The 17,078-nt window shown below is 47.3% G+C and overlaps 1 protein-coding gene and 1 non-coding gene across 2 annotated transcripts in view; one reads left to right on the top strand and one right to left on the bottom strand.

The window, feature by feature from the left end:
• Positions 1–3,749: 3,749 nt before the first annotated feature.
• The window catches only part of GNPTAB (N-acetylglucosamine-1-phosphate transferase subunits alpha and beta), an 84,052-nt gene continuing 70,723 nt past the window's right edge, over positions 3,750–17,078 (top strand). The window contains exon 1 of the mRNA XM_068970749.1: positions 3,750–3,866. Within this exon, the coding sequence (XP_068826850.1) occupies positions 3,750–3,866 (117 nt within the window). The remainder of the gene's footprint in view (positions 3,867–17,078) is intronic.
• Positions 11,411–11,483, bottom strand: TRNAG-UCC (transfer RNA glycine (anticodon UCC)). The gene has a single exon. It is a non-coding gene; the product is annotated as a tRNA-Gly (tRNA).

Below are 17,078 nucleotides of genomic sequence, written 5' to 3'. Positions count from 1 at the left end.
CAAATCAATGAAATATAAGACCACACAAAAATAGAGAGAATGAGCCAAAGCATAAGGGAAAAAAATATTTAGCAGAAAGTTGAGACAGTACAAAGTAACATACAAAATGACACAAACAAAGAGTAAATAACAATAAACATGACAGAGATTTAGAGACCTAGCTGCTGCTGCTGCTAAGTCGCTTCAGTCGTGTCCGGCTCTGTGCAACCCCACAGACGGCAGCCCACCAGGCTCCCCCGTCCCTGGGATTCTCCAGGCAAGAATGCTGGAGTGGGTTGCCATTTCCTTCTCCAATGCACGAAAGTGAAAAGTGAAAGTGAAGTCGCTCAGTCGTGTCCAACTCTTTGTGACCCTTCTGCATTGCAGACAGATTCTTTACCATCTGAGCCACATAGGGAATGCTAAGGGTAGGGATATAGTTATGAATAAGATAGGCCAGTCTCCTGCCTTTATGACGTCTGTATTGCAGAGATGTGTGTGTGTGTGTGTGCTAGTCACTGTCATGTCCAACCCTTTGCGACCCTGTAGCCCACCAGGCTCCTTTGTCCATGGGATTTTCCAGGCAAGAATACTAGAGTGGGTTGCCATTCTTTTCCCCAGGGGATCTTCCCAATGCAGGGATTGAATTCACGTCTCCTGCATTGCAGGCAGATTCTTTACCACCCGAGCCACCAGGGAAGCCCCATTTATGTGATAACTATGTGTATTTGTTTATATATACATGATATATTTGCATTCACAAAAAAATAAGCAGTGGGCCATGTTATGTTTTGGCTCTTGGAATTCTATCAGAAGCAATGAAATTTCTTAATAATTTGCTTTAGTTATTATTTTGCAAAAATAAATAAAAGCTGTCTTGGCTTTCTTTTTTAGAAAAAAAAAAAAAAAACCGAAGGCATGAGGTCACTTACAATAGACTTGTGTTTTATGAGCGCACAATGTTTATCTTGAAAGGAAGAAGCAGGGGACAAAATTAAAGTATGTTTTCTGACAACAAGCAAGCTTTTCAAGCCTAAAGCTGAAAAGTACAAGTATTTCATAATGTTAACATTTTTATCTTTTTACCTTGAGTAAAGCAAGGACTAAGCTAAATATAGACATAATCAGGAGTTATTTCAACTTTGCTTAAATCAACTAGTTAAAGCTCTCTGTTTAGGGTCATTTTCTTATCAAGCTCAAAGTATGCTTTCCAAGTACACCATATCCATATTCGAGGTTTATATTTTGCAAGCCCAGGGCAAGAGGCTCTTCATTGTGTAGGATTGTTTAGTTTGGTTGTTCATTTTTCATCAAGACTGAGCAAAAGGTGACTCAGAGATAGATGGTGTTTAGGTGCCCAACACTTAAAGCATTCTTGTCTCCTGAGTTTCAAACTCATTGAGAATATGGTGTAAGATACAGACAGATGGAGATGGATCATTGGCTTTAGCGCTGATACAGTTAATTGAAGAATGTTGTTCACCTCTTCGAACCAGAGAGCAGCTAATATTTTCTCTCTGAATGAAACACACTTTCTCGGCCCAGGCCCAGGCTGGGCCCTAGGTGCTCCTATGGTTGGCAGATAGTGGATGAGAACTGTCTCGGCAGACAAGCTCAATTTCTTGCAACCTCACCAGTCAGGTATCTCCCTCCTCTCCTGGGATAAGGGGTGGAAAGAGACACCAGGGGTGTTAATAAAATGTTGAAAGAGAAAAGTGTGTGTCCTGATAGGAAATACTGTTGTTGCAAACCCCTTGAGACTTAAGTCCTCTGGTTTTATCCAGTCAACCCTAAAGGAAATCAACCCTGAATATTTATTGGAAGGACTGATGCTGAAGTTGAAGCTCCAATACTTTGGCCACCTGATGCAAAGAGCTGACTCATTGGAAGAGACCCTGATGCTGGGAAAGATTGAAGGCAGGAGGAGAAGGGGACAACAGAGGATGAGATGGTTGCACAGCATCAGTGGACATGAGCTTGAGCAAACTGGGTAAGGTGGTGAAGGACAGGGAAACCTGGCGTGCTGCATTCCATGGGGGTGAAAAGAACTGGACACGACTAAGCGACTGAACAACAGCAACACTGTCCACAGGCTTCCCAGGTGGCTCAGTGGTGAAGAATCCGCCTGGCAATGCATGAGCCACAGGAGACTCGGGTTCAATTTCTGGGTCGGGAAGATCCCCTGGAGTAGGAAATGGCAACCTACTCCAGTATTCTTGCCTGGGAAATACCAGGGACAGAGGAGCGTGGTGGGTTACAGCCTGTGGGGTTGCAAGGAGTCAGACACGACTGAGCATGCACGCATGGATAATCTCCACACCCCCTCTTCTACCTGAAGGCCCTCTTAAAAATCATCTGGGGCCAAAGTAAAAATAACTGACCTCCTTTGTATGGGTTCCCATCCAATGTATGGCACAACATCTGCTGTAACAACGTGTTTTTTTTTTTTTTTTTCTTAAATAGTATTTAGTGGTTTCTGTGTTTATTTTCCCAACTAGACTCTCTCTGGGAACAGTGGCCAGATCTAGTTCATTTCCGACTGTTTTTTTGGCCCTGCCTGAACAACAACACGGGGGCCTGGGAGATCTTAGTTTTCCCACCAGGGACGTAGACCTAGGCCACTGCAGTGGAAGGGAGGAGTCCTAATCACTGGACAGCCAGGGAATTCCCTCTAGCTCACTTTTGAATACCTGACACCAAGCACCCTGCCAGACACTGGACACTAAATACATATTTAATAAATAGGTGAATGAATGGATTTCATTTTTAGCACATTTAGTGGTGTTGGAGGAGGCTCTTGAGAGTCCCTTGGACTGCAAGGAGATCCAACCAGTCCATCCTAAAGGAGATCTGTCCTAGGTGTTCATTGGAAGGACTGATGTTGAAGCTGACACTTCAATACTTTGGCCACCTAATGTGAAGAGCTGACTCATTGGAAAAGACCCTGATGCTGGGAAAGATTGAGGGCAGGAAAAGGGGACGACAGAGAATGAGATGGTTGGATGGCATCACCAACTCGATGGACATGGGTTTGGGTGGACTCCGGGAGTTGGTGATGGACAGGGAGGCCTGGCATGCTGCAGTTCATGGGGTCACAGAGTCGGACACAACTGAGCGACTGAACTGAACTAAGTCCTCCAAATTCCTCTTTCAACAATATGGTTAGATAGCGGGAGGGGAAAAGAGATCTATAACAGCGTCTCCTCCTAGCGTTGTGAAAAACCATGATTTGCCAATCATTGTAAATGCAGGAAGGGTTTTGTGCATAAAAACACTGGTGCCAGTGCAGCACTGTCTGGGGCACGGCCTCGTTACAGAGGCCTGTCCTGTCCAGTCGCCGGCACAACTCAGTTTCAAGGATCCCTGCCAGGCCAGAAGAGCGCACCGCGCACGCGCAGTCACGGGGGCTCGCGCTTGTCCTCCGCCCCTCCGCCCTCCAGGTGGCGCTGCCGGCCCGTTCGCCGCAGTCGCCGCCGCCGCCGCCGTCACCGCCGTCTCTAGCCCTGCTAGACTGGGGCGGCGCCGGCTGCCTTGGGGGCCGCGCGACCGCCTTCGCCGCTAGGAGGGCGTGGGTTCCTGGCTCCCGGAAGCGGCGGCCGCGGCGTGGAGCCGAGCGGGCGTCGGTCCCCGGAGCGGCAATGCGCGGCGGCCGGAGGCTGTGACCTGAGCGCGGCGGCCCTGCGGGGGCCGCGGAATGGCGGCTCTTTGAGGCGGCAGCGGCGGCGTCTCCGACTCCCCGAGCGCGGCGCGGCGTGGCGGCGGCCGGGGTGATGCTGCTCAAGCTCTTGCAGAGACAGACCTATACCTGCCTGTCCCACAGGTATGGGCTCTACGTCTGTTTCGTGGGCGTCGTTGTCACCATCGTCTCCGCCTTCCAGTTCGGAGAGGTGAGTAGCGGTGCGGGAGCCCTTGCCAGGGCTCCCTGGACTGGCAAGACCGCGCGGTGTCCCGGCCCCGGCGCGCTGCACTCTTGCCTCCCCATCCTCCCTACAGACAGAGATGAGCCCAGCGCCTGCCCTTCCCTCGGGGGCGCCGCCAACTCAGACAGCTCCTCTCCGGGCTGCGGCTTCAGCATCTGGGGTCCAGATCTCGCCTCCCGACGGTTTGGGAGATCCGCGCTCCTTCTGCGGAATCTTTTCCCTCCAGGTGCCTTCAGCAGGGTCCCCGAGTCATTTGACTTTCTCCCTAAGGCCTTGTTCTGCACGCAGCCCCCCTCCCGGGACCCAGAGTTCCTAAATTTCACCGAATTCTCAGTCCTTGCCCCTCCTGCGGCTTCCTCCTCTAGTGTCTTCCTTATAACCTTTTCCCTTTACAGAGGCGCTTTATATTCTTAATCCCGTTTCTTCCCGGATGTCAAAACTTTGTCCAAGAGGGGTGTTTTCTTGGCCCGTGAATTTGCTATGGGCAGAGTGTACTGGCCCCATATTTAAAGGACTTACATGTGAAAGGTTTTTTTTTTTTTTCCTTACATTTTTGCTCTCTTATTAGAGGCTGTACTGGTAGGTGTACATACACTGGTGTGGGAGCGCCCCTGACAGCTCCTGCTCTTCTCTATAATGAAATAGCTGAGGCTAGGGCCCCTTCATGTGACCGTGACGCCCTTAACCATCTTGGACTCCAGCACCCGATCTCTTAGGAACCAGTACAAGCCTTCAGGTCATGGGATATGCTAATAACTTAGATTCCGGATCACACTAGCCCAACCTTTCCTAATCTGCTCATAGTTGATAATGCTTAGAGTAACTCGGGATGACTGTAAACCCCAGGGGGTCCAAGCAACAGGTTTGGCAGATGGAAACACCCAGGTTTAATAGCTTTTGTGCCCCTCTGGATATGGACTTTAAACATTTTCTTGAGTGAAACAGCCCTTTGGTTGAGGTTGCATAGTTATTTCACAATTGACCATCCAATATGGTATTCTTTGTTGTAAACAAATGTGTAGGAGACTAGGAGTAGGTGAGAACTGAAAGTGTACCTGGATGTGATTTTAGAGAACACCTCATTTTAAAATGTGGCCGTAGCAACTGGAAGAAAGTTGTGTTTTCAGGTTGTTATAAATCCATCTCTTTGTTTTAATATATATATGTATTTTGGGGGGTGAGTGGGTGGGTAAGAGGTTGCAAAACGTTATAAAATGAACAGAGTGCTGTTCAGAAATCCCACATTATACATTTGCTATGTACACAGAATATATATACATTTCCAGCATGAAGTCTGGACTCATGATGGATTCTGGGCTCCATAAGAGAGGGCGCTGTCTTTAACCACTGTGACCAGGCAGGCGCTGTGTCAGGTAATGCCAGAGTATACATTCTAAATATTTGTCTGATGAATGAATAAATTATATGGGACAATTTGCAGGTTTCCAGTTTTAGTAGTTCTTGGTCTAGGGGCTGATGAAAATAAGTCTTATTAAGTAAGGGTTGAGAAAGCGACCCAGACCTCTAAGTGTGAAATATGTACTTAATATTATACCACCTGCTGTTCCTGTTTTGTTTCATGTATTACACTTTAATACAGTGATGATATGTGTACCTGGTTATGTGCTATTGCTGATAGAAGATTTGTAAGGCAAGTGCAGAGAAAAAGAGAGTGAGTCGGGCAGTCAGGCAAGAAAAGGAAATTTATTAGCAGGAAAAGAGAAGGTGACTGGCTCTTAAGGAGAACCAGCATTCTGCCTTTCTGACAGAGTCCTTATACCCCACCAATGAAAAAGTCTCTGAGGGATGGTCACGTAGCCGGAGGTCTGGAATCTGGTGGTCTTGCAGCTTTGAGAAGATAAGCGCCAGTGAGATAACGGGATGCCATTTGGGCAGTTTGGTTAGTCCCACAGATCACTGTGATTTTATCCTTTGTTTGCAAGGTCGACATAAAGAGCCATCTTATCAATGAGACCCCATGTGGGCCCTATCATTCCAGCCTTTTGATTTAGGATAAGGGCTAAAGGTCAGTCATCTGTAACTGCTTCCTGCGGGACAGGGGCTTCCTGGGGGTAAGGTAAGAAAAGGCTGGAATGCGGGTCAAGGGGATTTCTGTGGGGTCGTAGTTCGTGGATAGTTAGTGAAGGCTTGTAAGTGGTCCTGAAGAAATTTTGAAAAAAGACGCATTAAACATGGGCTGAAAGTTAGAATAAGGGTAAGTAGGAGAGGGCCTAGAAAAGGTAGGACCCAGGGCATCCAATTCCGATTGCTTACCCAGTTTTCCCATGAATTACTGAAGTGTTGGCGTATTCTCGAGGCCCTGTTTGTCAGATTTCTTGCTGCTTCCTTTACAACGCCTGATTTATTGGTGGAGAAACAGCAGGCTTCCTCCAAAAATAGGCATAGTGAGTGAAGTCACTCAGTCGTGTCTGACTCTCTGTGACCCCATGGACTATAGCCTACTAGGCTCCTCTGTCCATGGGATTTTCCGGGCATTAGTACTGGAGTGGATTGCCATTTTCTTCTCCAGAGGATCTTCCCGATTCAGGGATCGAACCCAGGTCTCCCACATTGTAGACAGATGCTTTACCGTCTGAACCTCCAGGGAAGTCCAAAAATAGGCATAGGCCTCGTTTTTCTGCTGTGAGGAGGTCTAATCCTCTTCTGTTTTGGAGGACCGTGGCTACCAGGGAATCTAGCTGGTTTTGGATAGTGATAAGGCTGTTAGCTATTTCTTCTAGGCTGTCAGTGAGGTCTTTAGAAAGGTTTTGATAGTAATTAAAAGAGGTTGTGTGTCCTACGGTCCCTGTCCCAATCCCAGTGGCTATTCCTAAACCAGTTAATAGAGGAATGAATTGAATTGCCCGTCTGGGTCAGTTATGAGTTAGTGGGATAGGAAGGGTCTGATTGTTAGGAGCAATAGAAATATCTGGGGCCAGATATACCAGGGTGCATGTTCCTGTCCAGTTAGTGGGAAGACATAAGTAGTGGTTCGACATAAGAAAAATATCCCAGGAGTAAGAAGACAACAGCTGAAATCAATAGCAAAAAGGAGTCTTTCTGGGAAATTGTTAGTAGTCTCCGAAACTGACAGTGAACTCATCAGTGTAGCCTCTATAGGAGGAGTATTTACACCAGATGCAGAAGGGAGTCTCCCTGAGAAAGTAAGCGAATGTCTGCAGTTCCTGAGACTTGATAGACAGATCAGCCTGAAGGGAAGGAGAGATGTGAAGTATGATTACAGAGGTGTGGCAGTATAGTTCCTAGTTGGGGGTAAGAATTGTTCATAGAGTTTTGTCTGGAAAAACAGAAAGGAGCCTGTTATAGACGAATGTCGGAAGTGGTGGGTGTTAAGGAGCAGTAACCAGGCTAGATCAGAGGGTGGACTTGAATTTTGAGAGAAGGTCTCTCCCAAGAATAGGAGTGGGGCATTTTTGGAGTATGAGAAAAGAATGGGAAAATGGGTTATCTTGAAGTGTGCAAGGTAGAGGCTCGGTTATTTGTGGTGTAGATATTAAACCGTTAACCCCGGTAAAAGAGACCTGAGAGACCTTGGTTTTTTCAGAATAGGCAGGCATAAGAGACTAAGTGGACCCCGTGTCAATGAGAAAGGAGATCGGCTTACTTGCCACTGTTTACAAGTTACCCTGGGCTCCGTAGAGGTGATGAGAGTCGGGGCCTGGGGCCCTTCAGTCTAAAGTGGAGAGTCCGAGAAGGCTGGGCAGAGCTGGGTCAGAGGACTCCTGCTCAGAACCAGGAGGGGATGTCTGGATCCCTGGAGGGGGATTTGGGCAGTCGACCTTCCAATGTCCCTTTATGCCACAGCTGGGACATGGACCTGGAGGGGGCCTTGGCTTTAGGAATGAGTGGGCCCAGTGGCCTTCTTTGCCACATTTGAAGCAGGGCCCAGGTGGCTTCCTTTCTTTGTTGGTTGATGGAGGCTTGGAGCCATGTAGGGCAGTGGCTAAAAGGTGGTATTTGGCCTGATCTCGTTGGGGCTTCTCTAGCTTTGCCTGTTCTTCCCGATTATTGAAAATCTTAAAGGCTAAATTTAAAAGGTCTTGTTGAGGGGTTTGAGGGCCTTCTGCCTTTTTTAGTTTCTTTCAGATATCTGGGGATGACTAGGAGATAAAATGGGTGTTAAGGACAATGGTGCCCCTTGCTGAAGTGGGGTCTAATTTTGTATATTTTTGTAGCACGTCCATTAACCTGGCTAGAAATTGTGCTGGGTTTTCATCTAGCCCTTGAGTTACTTCCTGGAGCTGATCAAAGGTGATGGCTTTATGCCCTGCCTTTTGAAGGCACACAGTGAGGCAAGCAACCGTGTGATTACGGGCTGCTTGTCCAGGTCTCCCTGCCTGACAGTCCCAGTTGGGATCTTCTGGGGGGACAGATGTCACCCCTACAGGCCTAGTGTCACCTGTCCTGTGTATCTCATCAGCGTGCCCCTGAGAGGCTTGCCATACTCTTCTGGGAGAGGAGTGGAGGGAAGTATGATGCAAATATCATGCCAGGTTAAGTCATAAGACTGGGTAGGATGCTTGAATTCTTTTAGATAATTATCTGGGCCTAAGGAGAAGGAGCCAAGACACTTTTCAATCTGAGATAGGTTGGTGATCTGAGATAGGTTGGTGAGGGAGAATGGGACGTGAACCCGAACAAAGCTTTCTGCTCCAGCTACTTCCCGTTAAAGGGAAGGCGGGGCGGGGGAGGCAAGGGAAGGAGCGGGGTCCTGCGGTGAAGTTTCCTGTTTTAAAGTTGTTCAGACTGGGTAGTAGGAGGGGATCTAGGGAGTTCGGGGTAAAGCCTTGGGACCCTCAGGGTAGAGGGTGAGGCTGAGGTCTCCTCAGGCCCAGGCTGGGTAGTGAGATTGGCAGCTGTGGCTTCAGAAAGAGGGAAGGAGGAGGGGAAGTAAGGTGGAGGTTGTGGAACTGGATCTGGAGCGGCTGCAAGGGGATTGGGAGTGATAGGGGGTGGGCTGTGGTTGGAAGGGTTGAAGGAAGAAAAAGAAAAGTCTGAACAGGGATCGGGAGACATTGTATTAAGACACCAGAGTGGGCTAGGTGTATTTGAGAAGCAGGACAGAATTCACAGAGAGAGGGTCGAGAACGAAGAGCAAAGCAAGACTGAACATAAGGGATTTCTAACCACTTGCCATTGCGGCAGCAGAAGTTACCGAGGTCCCATAGAGTATTATAATCAAGAGTTCCGTTTCTGGCCATTGGGACCTGTTATCAAATCTGTATTCCGGCCAAACAGTGTTAGAATAGTAAATAAGTCTTTTTGGTCTTGTCTCCCCTTGGAAGCCCGAAGCTTTTAGGTTTCGGAGTAGGCATCCTAGAGGAGTAGATTTTGAGGGCTGGGATTGAGAATTTCCCATTGCGGCCGAATAGGGAGGTTAGACAAGGGCAAGAGAAAGCAAGGAGAAGGGTCGGAGAGAAAAGGCGTCCCCCTTCTCAGGACTTTTCTCAGAGAGTAATAATAGTCTGCTTTGAAATGGGCGTCCCCTATTTCAAAGTCAGATGGGGCGCAAGGCCGAGGGCACGAGGGCTGTGGGGATCCTCCAGCCTAGCGCTGGGGCTTGGAAAAGAGGCGAGAGAGGTGATCCAAGGGAATGGGATTTCACTCACCCTTGTACCCGATGGGTGAAATGTGGGCCGGTGTGTGTATGCCAGTCCAGCAAGGCAAGTGGACGGTCTCAGTTTCTCGGCAAGGTCCAAGGGGGGGGCCACCCAGTTGCAGTGGATCTTCCCTCCTGGGCTCCGGCACCAGAATGTAAGGCGAGTGCAGAGAAGCAGAGCAAGCCGAGCAGTCAGGTAAGAAAAGGAAATTTATTAGCGGGAAAAGAGAGGGTGACTGGCCCTTAAGGAGAACCAGCGTTCTCCCTTTCTGACAGAGTCCTTCTTATACCCCACCAATGAAAAAGTCTCTGAAGGGATGGTCACATATCCAGAGGTCTGGAATCTGGTGGTCTTGCAGCTTTGAGAAGATAAGCGCCAGTGAGATAACAGGATGCCATTTGGGCAATTTGGTCAGTCTCACAGATCATCTTTTTTTGGCTGTTAGTTCTAAAAGGTCTTGTAAGTCTTCATAGAACTGATCAACTTCAGCTTCTTCAGCGTCACTGGTCGGGGCATAGACTTGGATTACCATGATATTGAATGGTTTGCCTTGGAAATGAACAGAGATCATTCTGTCGTTTTTGAGATTGCATCCAAGTACTGCATTTTGGACTCTTGTTGACTATGATGGCTACACCTGAACTGAACTGAACACAGATCATTGTGACTTTATTCTTTGTTTGCAAGGTCGACATAGCTAGCCATCTTATCAATGAGACCCCATATGGGCCCTATCAAGATTATTTTGGCCTGAGTACTTTTAAGTTTTAAATTTTGTGTGTTCCACACCTGGTTATTTATTTACCAAAAGAAAGTCTAGAAATGGCCACAGATCTTAAAGTTTGGAACTCTTAAGCTTGTGTCTATAGTTTCTCAAATAGCCTGTGCTATCCTTTGTATGATCTTCAAAAGGATACTTAACCTTTCCAATCTTCAGCTTCCTCATCTTTAAAAAGGAGGCAGAATTACTTTCTTCATAGAGTTCATGCATGCGTGCTAGGTTGCTTCAGTCGTGTCTGACTCTTTGTGACCCCATGAACTGTAGCCTGCCAGGCTCCTCTGTCCACGGGATTCTCCAGGCATGAAAACTGCCTGGAGTGGGTTCCCATGCCCTCTTCCAGGGATCTTCCTGACCCGAGGATCAAACCCCTGTCTCTTCCTTCTCCTGCATTGGCAGGCAGGTCAGGTTCTTATCACTAGCGCCACCTGGGAATAGTGAGGATCAAATAAGTCATGTCTGCAAAAGACCTTTCAGTTCCTGGCACATGACAGGCTCTCATTAAGTGGTAGAACTACAGCTGCTGTTTTTATTGTCACCAACTATCTTAGGCCCTTAGTACTTAATTTGAAACAGATCTTTGGAGTAGAATACACTCATAATACAGTTAATGGTGGTGGTGGTTTAGTCTCTCAGTCGTGACTCTGTGACCCCTTGGACTGTAGCCCACCAGGCTCCTCTGTCCATAGGATTTCCCAAGCAAGGAGAGTGGTGTTGGTTACCATTTCCTTCTGCAGGAGATAGTCCCAACCTAGGGATCAAAACCACCTCTCCTGCTTGGCAGATTCTTAACCACTGAGCCACCTAGAAAGCCAGTACAGTTAATATTACCAACTTAATAATGAAACTCCAGTACTCTGGCCACCTCATGCGAAGAGCTGACTCATTGGAAAAGACTCTGATGCTGGGAGGGATTGGGGGCAGGAGGAGAAGGGGACGACAGAGGATGAGATGGCTGGATGGCATCACCGACTCAATGGACATGAGTCCAGTGTTCTTGCCTGGAGAATCCTAGGGACGGGGGACCCTGGTGGGCTGCCGTCTCTGGGGTCGCACAGAGTCGGGCACGACTGAAGCGACTTAGCAGCAGCAGGGGGCATGTGGGATCTTAGTTCCCCGGCCAGGGATCAAACCTGTGCCTCCTGCAGCGGAAGTGCAGAGTCTTAACCACTGGACCACCGGGGAAGTCCCTGTGTAGACTTTAACACTTGCTTTTGAAGTAAAAGATGTTATTTCAGGGTGATCATTATTATTTAGTACATTTTATATGCAAATCCACAATCCCATACCTGAAAATTCTGCTGAATTACCTCAGTATCTTTTAGAATGAAACGTGTGAGTATTCACAGTCAGTGAGGAAAGTAAAGACTATAAATAACTTCAAGTCAGTTTAGGTCAGGTTTTGCCACCAAATGAGGTCAGGTCAGGTTTTGCTGCCAAATAAAGATCTACAGTGTTGAGAGCTTTTTGGATTTTCAGATTGTGAATCAAGGGTTGTAGATCACCTCTGGGTATGTGAGTATCAGTGTGCATGCATGTGTATATAATATATCACTTCCTTTACGTGTCTGAGGAAGTGATATATTCCTGAGTATGGAAACAAAGAAGTATCTGAAAATGAACTTCAATGAGCAAGTCAGACAAGTTCAGATAGAATCTGCCTGTGTGGCGCAATAACTTTTCCCTGGCCTCTCTCCTTCTCTTTAGCTCACCTGCCTTCTTATCATTTTGAATTAGTTAGATATTGTTGAGTGAAAAAGAAGACTGAAAACTGGGTCCAACTCCAGTTTCTTATACTGGCTTAGTTTCAAGAAAGAAATTAATTATGTTTGTATTTGATTAGCTCCCTCATTAAACAGATACATTTTATTGTGTTCTTTGCCAAAGGCAAGAAGTAGGTGAAGTTATAGGAACCTGGCCTGAGAACTGGGAGGCAGCCTCTGGCCTGCTTCTAGCTCCACCATAAACTGACCCTCAGTGATATTGCTTTGTGTAGATTCCTTTTGGGGGTGGAGAAGACTTTCGTTATTAAAAACGGTTTAAAATTTCTAGACTGGATTTCTGACACCCGCATTTTTTCTTTAATGTTCTGTGAATTTACATTTATTGAATGTTTCACATGGGGAAGCATGAATTATAATGTAATGGAGTTTGTGCTACAGAAAAAATGCCAGTGGCTGCATTGAGCCTTTTTTTTGGCCATGCCACAAGGGTTGCAGGATCTTAGTTCCCTGACCAGGGATTGAATCTGTGCTTGGCAGCGAAACAGAATCCTAACACTGGATGGCCAAGGAATTCCCATACTGAGCCTCTTTAAATGGTATCTTTTGGAGGGGGTACCCTACATGGTGGAAGATACTGTCAGATATGAAGAATTTTGTACAGCTCATCCTTGGCCATCTTTGTCAGGTTGAGATGAGGCCATGATACACCTATGAGTAACAATACAAGAGAGCAGGTAATTGAAAGCCTGAGTAGGTACACAACAATGGCTTAGAAAATCAGAGAAGGGGAAGAGAATTATGGGTCGAAACATTCTAGGGGAAGTTGAGACTGTTACAAGGAGGTGGGAGCCTTTTCTTCTTGAATTATTAGGGGTTTAAAATTGTCACTGGTATTAGGCAGCAGCACTTGGTTGCAAGTGAGAGAATCCCACCTCAGACCTGGGTTAGGAAAAAATTATAAAAAAAAAATTTTTATGATTGAAAAATATAGGGTGAAACTTCTGGCAGGATCAGATCGAGGTGCTCGAATGTTATCATCAGCACTCTTTGTTCCTGCTCTGCAGGGTTTAGTGAGTCTAGTTCTGACAGGCCTTCCCCGTATGGGAGCCAAGGTTGCTGGCAGCAACTCCAGCAGCTAGTCTTCCAATTTAGTAACCTTCCTCATCAGTGCCAGCTAGATCCAGGACGGCCTGCCTAGCCGGGGAATGTGTCCCCTTGTGCCCTTGTTAACCACCTGGATCGTCTCTGGAGCTCTCTTCTGGTTATAGGTGGGACTGTCAGCTTCAACTAAACCAGGTGAAGTGAGAGGGGCTCCCCAGAGGGAAATTAGGAGGCTGCTATCAAAAAAGGGCCAGAGCAGCTGATGTCCTAGACTGGCTGAGACAAAGCCCATGGCCTTTCCCTGCCCTTAACATGGACACATTGACCCTGTGAATGTGAGGGCCTTTAGCCCTTTACCTTGTTCTGGAAGATGTGAAAGTGGGTTGTTTCCGTTTTTCATTTTTAATGTCATGTTGTTAAATTACCATGTTTTTCGTTTTTAATATCATGTTATTATCTGTGAAACTTGTATTCTTGGGTGGGCATATTAATGGAGTTTTGTTAAACACAGTGCAAGTGTGCCCTCATAATCTTGTAGTAACGATTCAATATATATTTTTAATGGGCAATAGTTGTATTCAACTTGACTTACTCTTGAGGTCTAAATAGTGTTGACCTTATTAATGAAATTAAGTAGGAAATTAAGAGAGAAAAACTTAACCCAACCTTTTTGCAGCATCTGTCACCCCCTGCATATAGAAATGCTCACTCCCTCTTTCTTCAAGAAGACCACCCCCCTCCACCCCGCCTCACTGCCCCCCCTCCCCGCCTCCCGTTCTCCTCCACTTACTGTTCTTTCTCAGGCTTTAATGCTGGGTCCCCCCAGGCTTTGCTCCTTGGCTGTCTTCTCTTGGGTGGGGTTGTCATGTTTCAGACCCCCACCTGATGCTTGAGACTCTGTTACCAAGTTCAGGCTTGCTCTGCTCACCACATGATAGGCCAGTGAATCTGAGAGACAAGCTGTTGAGGCAAGGAATACGACTTAATTTGGAAAGCCGGCCGACTGAGAAGATGGCAGACCCAAAATAACTGTCTTGTTGGGGTCTGGTTGCGGGTTCTTTCACGGAGCCAGAGAGAGAGAAGCAATGGGGAACTGAAGTCAAAAGGCAGAATAGAGAGGGAGAGGCAGCGAGGAAGTGAAGTGGAAAGGGTCTTCAGTCTTGCAGAACATCTCAAGGAAGGGCCAGGCTATGGAAAGGGATGTGTTAATCTCTTCTTTTTTTGTGGCCATTCACAGGTGGGTGGGGTCAGATTTATCTCTTTATGAGTTGAACAAAGGCACTTTAACAGCCAGGCCTAGGGGCAGGGTGCTTTGAGGCAGGCCTTTATGATTATAATAACAGCAGCAACCAAAAGCAAGTCAAAGAAACACTTTCCAACATGGAGTCAGAGTTGGCTTCTTCCTGCAGCAGCTCCATCTCCAGTGCCTTGCTACCAGGCCTGGCTGCATGCTTCCAGGAAGAACTTGCTCCAAGACCTCAACAAACCTTTCCAGGAATTGACCTCAGTTGGATCATAGAGCCACCCCTAACAGATACCTTGGGAGAAGGAAGAGATTGCTTTTTGACCCATCTGATTCCTCCTGTGAAGTGGGGGCCCATCTCCTGAAGATCTGTGATGAGAAGGTGGAATTCCACTGGGAAAGAATAGTTCTGTGTCGCTGGGGGCTCCTGACTGTGACTGTCGTGTTGGTGAGCACAGCCAGTGGGTATCTTTATCGCCCACTTGCCCTTTGCTGTAGGGTTAGCTCTGCCCCTGCCCCTGGACGAGGCCTCTGGTGGGCCTAACTCAGCCTGCTCTTCTCTCACTCTTAGGTAAGAAAAAGTCCTGTGGTTGCTTCAGGTGACAAAACATAGTGTTAGGTCAGCATTAAAAGCCTGCAGTCACATGTCCAGACAGACCTTGGAGCCTGTTGAAGCTTCTTGCCTCTCTGGCCCAGGCCTGCTCCAGGTAGAAAGCCAATGACTGAAGAAGGCAGTTTGGCCATGGTGGGTTGTTTCTTTCTGTCCAGGAACCTGTTTCTGGGTTAGAGGACTGGGATGAAGGACAGGAAATGAGGGCCGGAAAGCCCTTCCTAAACAGGTGGTGTTGCTTTGGGATTTGCTGGTGTCAAAGCTCATTCTCTTCCAAGTGCTTTCAAAGGCGTACTTTAGAAACCCCACCCTGAGCACGGTCACATGCTTTTATTCTGCTGAGAGCTAATGTCCTTTTCTTTGGGCTCGTTGCTTGCTCCTTCCTCAGCCCCAGGAGTCTGGCAACACAGTGGCCTTATCTCAGAGCCTGCTGCTCTAGTGGACCGCAGATCTGGTCTAAAGTGACCCTCCGCAGTACTCTCTTGTACACGGCTCATGTCTCTTGCACAAGAGACCTTCATCCTTTGTAAGAGAGGAAAGATACCTTTTTCCTCTCCTTTTCTCAGTTCTCAGTCCTGTAACAAAAGGCAGATCAGCAAGAGAAAGCATACACATTTATTTTAGGTAAGGTTTACATGACACTGCAGCCTTCATAAGGAAATGAAGACTGAAGAAGCAGTTAAACCCGACTGATGTAATGCTAGGTTTGATGAAGAGTAGAGAGTAGCGGCGGCGAAGGCAATGGCACCCCACTCCAGTACTCTTGCCTGGAAAATCCCATGGATGGAGGAGCCTGATAGGCTGCAGTCCATGGGGTCACTAAGAGTCGGATACGACTGAGTGACCTCACTTTCACTTTTCAGTTTCATGCATTGGAGAAGGAAATGGCAACCCACTCCAGTGTTCTTGCCTTGAGAATCCCAGGGATGGGGGAGCCTGGTGGGCTGCCGTCTATGGGGTCGCACAGAGTCGGACATGACTGACGTGACTTAGCAGCAGCAGCAGCAAAGAGTAGTGGGAAAATGCGATAGGACAAAAAAGGGTATGAGCTCTGAGACACGTGGACTGTTACTCAGATTCCTTGCAGCATCCGTCTGTCTTTGGAGATAAGAGTTTCTCCTTCCTGTGTAGAGAGGGTCCCTCTCAAGGAAAGTTTTATGATCTGCTTCAGGGGAAGGTCATAAAATCCTTTTTATCTGCTGTTTCTCAGCTTCCTTCAGCTTTAAGTACTCAGTTAGCCAAGGTGCCATATTTTGAGGTAGCCCTTTCTGATCTCTGAAGGGGCTTCCCTGATAGCTCAGTTGGTAAAGAATCTGCCTGCAATGTGGGAAACCTGGGTTCGATCCCTGGGTTGGGAAGATGCCCTGGAGAAGGGAAAGGCTACCCACTCCAGTATTCTGGCCTGGAGAATTCCATGGACTGTATAGTCTGTGGGGTCGCACTGAGTCGGACACGACTGAGCAGCTTTCACTTTCTGATCTCAGATGTGAGGCAAATGTTGCAGCCACACAACTGCATGAACTGGAGGTTGCCACCTTTGGTGATCCTAATTGAGCCTATGGGAAAGAGGTTTCTATGCCTGTTCGTTAGATGAGGTGGAGCAGGATTAACAGAATGCCAGCAGCTTCTGAAAGCTGTCCTCTGAACCTTGCTGCCGTGATTTGGATGACTTTTCAACCACCTCCTTAGGAAACTTTAAATCTTGGTCCTGCACATCACTTGGGAATATGGTATCTGGTATTCTGGTGCCTTAGAAGAAACATGTTTAGGTGTACAACTTCTCAGTGTGAGTACCAATTGACTGAACTTGCCCAGGAGATGAAACTTACTTGCCGTCTCTGCACTCAGCGTTCTGGACTCAAAGATGTTATCTTTTCTTATTTTGGAATCCCTGTGCCCCAGCAAAGCACTTAAATCATTTAGTTAGGAAGATTTCTGTTGTAGCACAGTGCCAGGCCCCTGGGCATAGAGCAATGAACAAAGCCCCCAGGTTCCTGCAGACAAGGAGTTTATATCCTGGTTGTGCAGTAAGACATTAAATGTGATTTATTTACAATTGTGAAAAATGCTAGAAGGGGAGAGTGTTGTGAGAGAGACCCTCA

Source organism: Capricornis sumatraensis, chromosome 4 (assembly GCF_032405125.1).
Source record: "Capricornis sumatraensis isolate serow.1 chromosome 4, serow.2, whole genome shotgun sequence".
NCBI lineage: Eukaryota > Metazoa > Chordata > Mammalia > Artiodactyla > Bovidae > Capricornis > Capricornis sumatraensis.
This window is presented reverse-complemented; position numbering and strand designations above follow the sequence as displayed.